This window comes from Dermacentor silvarum, chromosome 2 (assembly GCF_013339745.2).
Source record: "Dermacentor silvarum isolate Dsil-2018 chromosome 2, BIME_Dsil_1.4, whole genome shotgun sequence".
NCBI classification, from domain to species: Eukaryota; Metazoa; Arthropoda; class Arachnida; order Ixodida; family Ixodidae; genus Dermacentor; species Dermacentor silvarum.
Window position 1 is genome coordinate 212,301,960 of NC_051155.1, and position 9,347 is coordinate 212,311,306.

Sequence of the window (9,347 nt, forward strand, 5' to 3'; positions counted from 1 at the left end):
ATTCGCGCACTTTCTGCATCGTATAGGCCGCCACACGTATGAATGACCCCATGCATATGACCCGCTGGCGCGATTCTCTGCGGCTGCAACGCGCTGTGCTTTACAACACGTTCTACTATTTCAGCTGGCCAGGCGGTGAGTATTTGAAGCAGCAGAGTGGCAGGCCATGATCGCGTATGCTACGCTGTTGTCAACGACGTATGGTAGTAATAGAGAGACCTTTGTTGTAGACAACGCATATTTCATTGCGTGCGGCGTTTCAGATTAATGTGGAAACTAAAATTACAATTTTTTTTTCTTTTTCGGTGCTTTGCGAGGCATATACCTGTTCTTTTGCAACAACAGTCGCGCTTACGAAAGGTGCATAGCCAATTCTAGGACCGCGAATTTGAGAACCACAGAGTTGTAGAAATTTCGCGGCGCCCTCACGTATATATACTGTAATATAGTGTCCCAGGTTCTCTTGCAAGAGCCGGGAACGCTGCCGGAAGGCGTGATTTGCGAGAGTAGGGGGGCGAGGCAAGCTGGCTTGACGGGCAACCCGCAGTGATTTATTGTGCTTGCCCTCGGGTATAAGGCAAGGTGTCACGCATCTCCGTTGTATATTAAACCATACGCAGCCACGCTGTTCCGGCAGCGTCTGAATGCGTATCGCTTAACGCCTCCTAAACAAGTGGAAGCAGGCACAGCCAGTGGCGAAAAAAGATTGGAGAGTTGCACAATTGGTAACATTACCACTACGCGCTCCGCGCGGCAGCGTGCTTGTACATACTGGGACAGTGCATGCAAGCCAATTAAGCTAGCGCAGCCGCTCTTCCATTAACCTTATCCACCGTGACAGCGAAGAACTCTGCTTTCGTTGTAACGAAAACAAATCGAGATGATCACTTTAACGAAGACTTGCATACCGGCGTAGCTAACGGGAGTTCGCAGAGTAATGAATGTTTCATATGGAACTTTTGTTAGAGTGCTGAAGCTGTGCTTTGAGATTCCCCGGTGAAATACAAGAGTGCGACCGAGCTCGGGGCAATTACTGTTTGCTTGATTTTCTGATAATCGAGATAATTTCTCAGTTTATTGCACGTGGCGGACCCATAGGTGTTCCACGATGAACTTGAACACTAAAAAAATAAAAAAAATAAAGTGGAGTAATAAGGCACGCGGGAGAAACAACCTCGTAATCAGCTGCCGCGAAAAGACAAAGAAATTATATCGGTCGCTTTGCGCGAAACGAGCCTGCCCTATGATTAGCGTCCTCGTCTCTTCGGGAACGGATATGGGGCGGGATTGGAGGCGACACAAAGGACGTCTCAGAGGAACTGGCTCTCTGTGAGATAGGCGCTGCTGCGAGACAAAAGGGAACTACAGTTAGACGGCGGTCTTCATTGTCGAGATTGAAATTAGCCGGTAGCTGTGTGATCTCCTGCGAGCCTCCGTCCTTGTGAAGTGGGGATTCATTGACCAGATTAATCGAGACCGCAGCTGTAACGTCGTCGATTGTAGCGCGATACAATACAATACCACGCAATCGCGGTGTAATGTGATACGGTAGACAATGCGACTGTAATAATTCATACTGTAGTACATCAAGGACATTATTATTGGGAGCGTCTAATTTACATTTAATTATCTAAAATGCGATTGTTTCTGCGTTTTATTGAAAGACAAGGGCAACTGCCCACACGGACGAAATAGCATGGCGACTGTTCTGTAGTTACAGAAGGGCAATGCGTAAAAGCAGCCGTCGTCAAATGGTACAATGCAACCTACGGTAAGACAGTCAAAATGCAGAGAAATGACTTGCAGGCTAAAAAAAAGAGAGAGAAAGAGAGAGACATCCATGACTCAGCAGCCCCGCGTCATTGACTTCGCTATAAGCAGCTCCACTGCAACATTCTTTCACATGACTTATAACAACCTCAGTTGTACACCCGAACGAAGGTTCACATAAGCAATGCTAAGATTGGTATTGACAGTAACGCGACTGTGCATTGCTCAACAACTGTCGTAACTTTGTGCCCTTTTGCAAGCGGGTAAATCCCTCATAAGTTGCGGTTAGGATTATCTGTGTCATGCTGAAATTTCGGTCCGTTGGATGCATGAGTCAGGGCCATCTTTTCCACAGATGTGCACACCTAAACAAAAGAAGGTGCAGGAGGGATTTGTGATGGCCACGGATGTTACGCATGTTCATTTTGCGCTGAGCTTTTATCATGCGTAGTGATAGCGATGCTATTATCATGCCCGTATTTCTGAGTGTCCTCGTGAAACGAGTATCGGTCGGAATTTACGACGCGATATCTACGGGAAGTTTAGTGGCACGTCGGGCGCTACGGGTGCTTAGAGCACGCTTAAAATATGCCTCAAATTCCACGTGGTTGTCGCTAGGCCGACACCACTGTGCTTTATACGATACAATTAGTACGGTGATGCTACGGGCTAGAGCGTTCTAGTGAAGCTTTGCGTCATGCGTCTCTACCCCCGGCCACGGCCACGTCAAAGGGAAAAAGAAACAAGGAAATGTGACTTCGTTCAGCAAACGAGGTTCAACAATAAATAGTGTGCGAACTGTCGCAGCACACGACGACCGATACAGTTAGCGTGCGGCAGAATGATCCTTCCAGCTCGTGACATCCAGCGTATGCTTTATCCCATGACGTTCAAAGCCTCCAAATCTTCGTTCTGCATTTCTAACTTTTTTTTTTGCGAAGGCGTGCCGTGGGAGTGTTCGCGAGCTATCCCTTTATTGTGCTTCTCGGATCGTCCTGCTTTCATTCGTCTTATCGGGCTCGTGATGGGTTCCTTTGCAGCGCTCGCTCGTGTATAGGTCCAATCAGCTGCATTCTTTCGCCAGCAGTGGTTCGGAGTAATTCTTTCCTTTTATTTTTTTTTCTAAGGGAATTAGACGGTCTTGGCCTCTAATAAGAAAGGTTCTACTTTTGCGAATGCTTCGTTTTCCCCGAAATGGAGACATTCTAAAGTTATCGAATCCTATTACGAAGCCAATTAAAACCTCCTATGCCTCTATTTGCCCATGTCGCGTGGAAAAATAAAAGGTTAAAGAAAAAAAAAAAACCCTGACACGTGTTTGCACATTTGCTACAACGAAGGAAAATATATACAATATCAATCTTGTTCGAGTTTAAGAAATACTGATTTGCATTGCTTCTGACTCGCTTCTTCACAGGAGTCTAGATAGTTTTGCTCCGATAGCGTATAATGTTATCCGATTACAATTTATTTCATTTATTTAGTTCGGTTTGTTAGAGGCTAATAATCACCAAGACAAGTGGCCGTAGCCTTTTCATTGTTATTATTGGCGTGCTTTCTAAAGATCTAGTCCACATTAAGTTCTAGTTTTAGCAGGATTGTACAAACTATTTGAAAGCAGTTCTCTCTCTCTTTTTTAAAAGATCACTTTCGCTTTATGGCAATGAATTAAAACCTAGGAATTCAGCGGCACAGACACCATTAATGAGAATGCACATACGCGCGCCAGCTAGTTACCGTTAACATTGTACAAAGGGCCTTAACGCGTCCCCATACATTAGTCATGGATTCGAGCGCGTCGAGGCTAACTTATCGTTTTCCTTCAATAAATGTTTCTATTCCTTCTAAAAGCTCGTCGTCCCGGCGACAGGACGGGCGCCTGTTGTGGACTTGGAGCGTGCTTACTAAGTCATTTCTTCTTCTTGTGCGCTTTCGTCTTCACTGTCGACGGCTGTGCTAGGCTGCCGTCACTTACGTGTCCTCCATTTAAATACAGACAAGCAAAGTTTAACGAATAAACAATAAGAACATCTTTTTTCTATTTTTTTATTGACATGATGTAATAGGAGAGGTTGGCGCCTGTTGGTGGCACCGGCTGCTCCTCGTCGCTTGGCGAAGAAAAAAAAAACAAAAAAAACAAAACAATATTGTCGCAAACTTTGTACCAAACTGTGGCCACAGAAGTGTCACAACAAATTCCGACAGAACCCGTATCTCACGATGGACGTCGAGGTTAAAGCGATTAGCAATGAGCCAATAATGTAGCGACACAACACAGTACCACCTGCCAAAACGCGTCATGAATCGGGCGTGCATGCAGCCTGGCTCAGCTCTTGCAATTCTTCTCTGGACAAGCTGAGCCATCTGGTGGTAGCGCCTCGAAGCCTGCGTGAGGTGCGTGTGTGAATGTATATTCAGCGAAGATTGTTCAATATATGTGACGCGGGTTCGGTTCTGCTCAGTATCTAAGAAAATTGGAATTTTTCTTTGTTATTGTAAAGCGGCACGTAACCAGTGACCCAAGTTGACGTTAGAAGGGGTTCATTCAAGTTCGGCACATACCGGCCCAGTTGCACATTGTTGCCAGTTACCAATTAAGTCAAGGAGGTTCAATGAACAGCGGCACTTATCCAGTGCCACAAGCCCACTGACTCAAATTCTAGCGGCTGTTTACGAACCCTGTTTCCTCACCCCAGCAGCCCGATGCGCTACCAATTAGACCATTGGCTGCCCAGTGACCCATGCTGGCGGGAGAACGGTTGGCGGAATGCTAATCGCATTAAAAAAACAGTCTGAAAGTTTTGCACATGAGTCCAGGTGTCTACAGAAGACAAAACATGTATGCACAGTTGCATATGTATAGCGACAGGAAATTTGCATTAGTCGTTCCTCTCCCATCGCAGGAGCTGGCGTCGTTGGGCGTCTCTGTGCAGCAGAACCGCTACGAGCCAGACGGCGAGGTGGCGCGTCGCGTGGCCAGCGTGGTGCAGAAGTCGCGTCAGTACGTGTCGCTCAAGGGCCAGCAGCAGTACGAGCTGTTCCAGCAGCGTGCCTCGCAGCTGGCCGCCCAGCTGCAGCAGGCGCTCGGCTTGCTGTCAAAGATGAAGGACGGCCTCCTGGACGGAAACAAAAGCTTCAAGGACATCCTCGACGAACTCCACTCGGACGCCGGCTGGCTCAAGGCCCTACTCAACGACCCGCATCCGGAGACAATCAAGGTACTCCACGCGAAGACTATTTCGATTCAAGGATTTCACAATAACAGGCACCTGCCAATCGTGAAAGCGAACATATAATGTTAAGCTGGAAAAACGACGAATGACTAACGTATACGAAGAAAACATTAGGGAAACTCCGCCCTTGAGCCCGTAATACGAAAGTTCACATGGTAGAGCGGACCGTAAGAACGGGCTTTCGCCAATCATGACAGTGAATGATATTATAGCGAATACAGCCTGTCGGTGATATACTGCCCTTATGAACGAAATGCTTTAGGAGACACGCTGACAAATCTCGTTCGCAAGAACTTTGCCTCGTTGGTAGGCCGCTCTTGGTAGTTACTTGCCATTATCGTTGTTCGCTTCATGCATTTACGAACAGTTAGAGTTAGGGTACACAAGCATCACTGCGACTATGGGCCCTCTACTTCTGGGTCCACATTCACAAAAAAAAAAAAAAAATTCTTACGCTAGAACATATAGGGTTATACACCAACCAATCGTCATGTCGGACATATTATTAGCAAAGACGGTCGGCCAACGCCAACAGTACTTACGAGCGAAAAGCTTTGTGAACTTGGTCACTACTCTGGGAGGGAGATCTCTGAATGAATTAGCGAAGTGTTTCGGTCGTACGAAAAACTTCTGATTGGTTGGCCGCCTTCACTATATGTCAGTCGTCGAAATAGACTGGCATTTTTAGGAACCGTGGTATCGTACAAAAAAAAAAAAGCGCTTCGTGAATAGGGGCGCACCCTTTGTACAGACGACCAACCGCGACGCTGAAGTTGCCTTATGCTGACTCAAACGCCGCGTCTTCTCCCGTTCTTCCATCACAGACTTTGCCCGGCAAAGTCCTGCTAGTGTCCCAAAACGCCGTACATCAAGCCATCGCCGTTGTCACCGAGCACTCAAAGTTGGCCCGCGGTGTCCAGGAAACGTACGCCAAGATCTCACCCGAGCTGAACAAACGACTCGCCCCCATCGGTCACCTCGCCACCGAATCGGTCGCCAAGGTGTACGCTCAACTTGCCCACATGACGGACAGCTTGCGCCAGACCATTCAAGCCCTGCTCAGCCGCCTTGTAAGTGAACGCTGGGACAACCAGTGGGTGTTGTGATATGGAGGCTGGAAGCAAAACCCAGTAGTAGTTGCATCACGCTTTCTTACGTTGTGACATAGCTGTATAGTCACACTGTCACTTTGTGAGACAAGCCACATCAAAGGGAGGACAGAGACGAGAAATAAGGCGGGGAACCTAACCAGAACTGCAAATCCCGTTCGCTACCCACACTGGTGGACGGCGATCGCGGTATGTCGTCTTCATCATATAGCATTGACCCTCTGTAAACCTCAAGATCGACCGTCAACTAGACGCGCTCCTATAGGGCGCTTACGTCTCAATGTAGCCGGTACGTTCTAACGTCATCTAAAAAAAAAAAAAAAAGCATCTAAGTGCCCGCACTCTAGCATAGCGGAACCTTCTGTTGAGCACTGCCTCATTGAGTGTCCACAACATGACCAGCAGCGAGAGATCTTTCTCAGTCGCCTGAGCACTTCATATTGACGCACACTGTACGAGAAAGAAGTTGTTGGACCCTAGCTAAATTTTCTACGTTTACAAACCATTCGGTTTCAAATTTCGATCAATACTTACTGAAATAATTTCGCCGCGGATATTGCCCCCATTCTGTGACGTCACGGGTAGCTAGTGCGGCCACTTGAACGTGGCGACGTCACCCTTCTCTAGATCTTACGTCGTTTTCTGGCTACAACGTCCTCGCTTTCGGCAAAACGTCTCCCATTTGCTATTATGAAGCGTAATCGACGAACTTGGTTGACATAATAGTGCTCGTTGCAGTTTATTTATCGCTTTACAACGAACAAACACTGGGGAAGTCACGCTATACTTAACGCCGTATATTGACGTCTGTGAGTGTGAGCCGAGAGGTCTGAATGCGAAATTTAATGTGGTAAACCCTCTTTAACCACCTTCTATAACGTAAAAACGACATTTAATTGAGAAATAGCGCTGAATTGAACATCTGTTCTCTTTCCTACCTTTTCTTCTTTTTTTTTCAGCCTGCACTGCCTTTTGCCGAAAAGCCTGTTCAAGAAGAAAAAAACATGGGAGGGGATGACGATGACAGCTCGACGGATTCGGAGGATTAGTGGGCCTAGTCTTGTTTTTTTTTGTGTGTGTGCTTGTATGAAAGTAAAGGTTTACGTCTGTGTGCACGTCACTCGTGAGCTATGCTGATATTTCTGCCGGATCTGTAAGCCCCGATCGAGTTATACCAGCAACGATGTAATGGCACTGGAACTGAGGTTTGTATTGCGTATGAAAAGACACTTGATCTTAACACAGACGTAATAGTACAAACCAGTAAATGACTAATAAAACGACTGTATTACAGAAATGGAACGTTTTGTGGCTGTTTGTCTTGAAAGACAAACACTAACACAACGTTCCATTTCTGTAATAGTCAACCTGCGTTTCATAAAGTCACACTTTCTTCTGTAAATAGGTTATAAATATGTTTATTGATAGTTAGGGAGACTTAACTTTCGAGAGATATACCTGGTGCACGCTAGAGCCACGTATGAAGAAGGAATTCGAATTAATTTCGACTGTCTAAGATTCTTTACCGTGCACGAAAAACCTTAGTGTACGGGCGTGTTCGTACTCCGCACCCGTCGAAACACGAAATCTGTGTAAACTTGGGCCTGTGATCTCGTTCTCCGCTTTAGAGAGCCATATCCACCGAGTCGCAGCGTAAATGTGTCCTTCAATGTTTTCCACAGTACCGCACCATATACTCGTCGCCTCAAAAGCTAAACAAAAGTGTGAAACTCGCTTCGGGGGACAAATCCGCAAACATGCATAATGTATTGCTCCTCAAGGTGTACACTGCAGAGTTCTTGAGACAAGAATGTTAAAACAATTTCCGCGGGGGAGGGGTTAAGTGAAAGGGCCAAAAGGTAACATCCAAGAGGTCGGCCCATCAGCCTTGTATTAATATGCTTCTGAGCTGAACGAACACGAAAAAGCACGTCACTGAAGCGAAAGCAGATAATGAGCGCCAGCGTTCGATCCTTCCACGGGTTGTGTGCACATTATTTTTCAAGCTGCAGCGAGCCCGGTTTTTTTACCACATAAATGCGCCATGGAGAGCAGTCGTACATATGTATGCATATGACGAGTTCCTTGGCGAATTGTGTCCATACTTCGGAGCTTCGTCGACCAACAGGAGTACTGGCGTAGAAGAAACTATAGGCATGTCATTGTGCTGTGCTGAGCCGGTATCGAATCTAAAAGTGAATAAATTGTGGGGTTTTACGTGCCAAAACCACGATATGATTATGAAGCACTTGGTAGTGGAAGGCCCCCGAATAATTCTGACCACCTGTTTTTTTTCTTTTTTTTTTTTAAAGTGTACCCTCCGGGCGCTATTGCATTTAGCCCCCATCGAAATGCAATGCGGCCGTTGCAGTCGGGATTTGATTCCGTGCCCTCGTACTTAGCCGAGCAGCTCCATAGTCACTAAGCCGTGACCACGGTGGATAGGTATCGAATGCCGAACCTTTTGATCGCGAGACGGGAGGGCAACCGATTAGGCCGCAAAGGTTCAGGTATATACAGAGTGTCCCAGCTATTATGCACCAAGATTTTAAAAATATGCAAATGCCACGTGGCTTGACAGAACCTCAGATTAGTTTTTGCATTCCGCCTAATTACGTAATTAGTCTTAATTAACTACTTAACTTCTCAAATATTATAATTAGATGAAAAGTGCCAATGAGAAAAATGTAGAGCAACATGAACAACATCCCCATACGGCTTTCTGTTGCTCAATACGTGCTACTTAAAAGTGTTTTTCCGAGCGTGAAAGAAGACCGCGAATACACCTAAAATTGCCGCGCGATTGTCCACTCGAGGCCCTTTGCGTGTATTTGCAGGCTTCTTATATTAGGCGAATCAGGCGGAATCAAAAAAAAAAAAAAAAAATAGAGAGAGAGAGTGAGAGAGAGAGAGAAAAAAATTTGCTGAGTATCTTCAAGCGACGGCAAACAACATTACCTTGGTTCTGGCCAGCTACGTGGCATTTGAATATATTTAAATATTGGTGCATGATAGCTGGGACACCCTGTACATGCTGTATATAGCACGCGCTTTACGGAGCGGGACAGGGGATGAGCGCGCGTGCGCGATTCACGGCGTTGATGACTCTTGCTCAACGACCGCAACGGTACTTCGACAGTACGAGGTATGCGAACGCATAGCCCTGACGTCACTTTAGTATGCCGGAGTCCCACCTATTTAAAAACAGCTATGGAGTGCGGAAGAAAGTCAGCAG

The 9,347-nt window shown here is 46.4% G+C and overlaps 1 protein-coding gene across 2 annotated transcripts in view; it reads left to right on the top strand.

The window, feature by feature from the left end:
* The window catches only part of LOC119442565 (perilipin-5), a 37,215-nt gene extending 29,880 nt beyond the window's left edge, over window positions 1-7,335 (top strand). For both annotated transcript variants that reach the window (XM_037707488.2, XM_037707487.2), the window contains exons 3-5: window positions 4,674-4,988; window positions 5,828-6,073; window positions 7,072-7,335. In XM_037707488.2, the coding sequence (XP_037563416.1) occupies window positions 4,674-4,988; window positions 5,828-6,073; window positions 7,072-7,161 (651 nt within the window). In that variant the 3' untranslated portion in view covers window positions 7,162-7,335. The remainder of the gene's footprint in view (window positions 1-4,673; window positions 4,989-5,827; window positions 6,074-7,071) is intronic.
* Window positions 7,336-9,347: the final 2,012 nt, after the last annotated feature.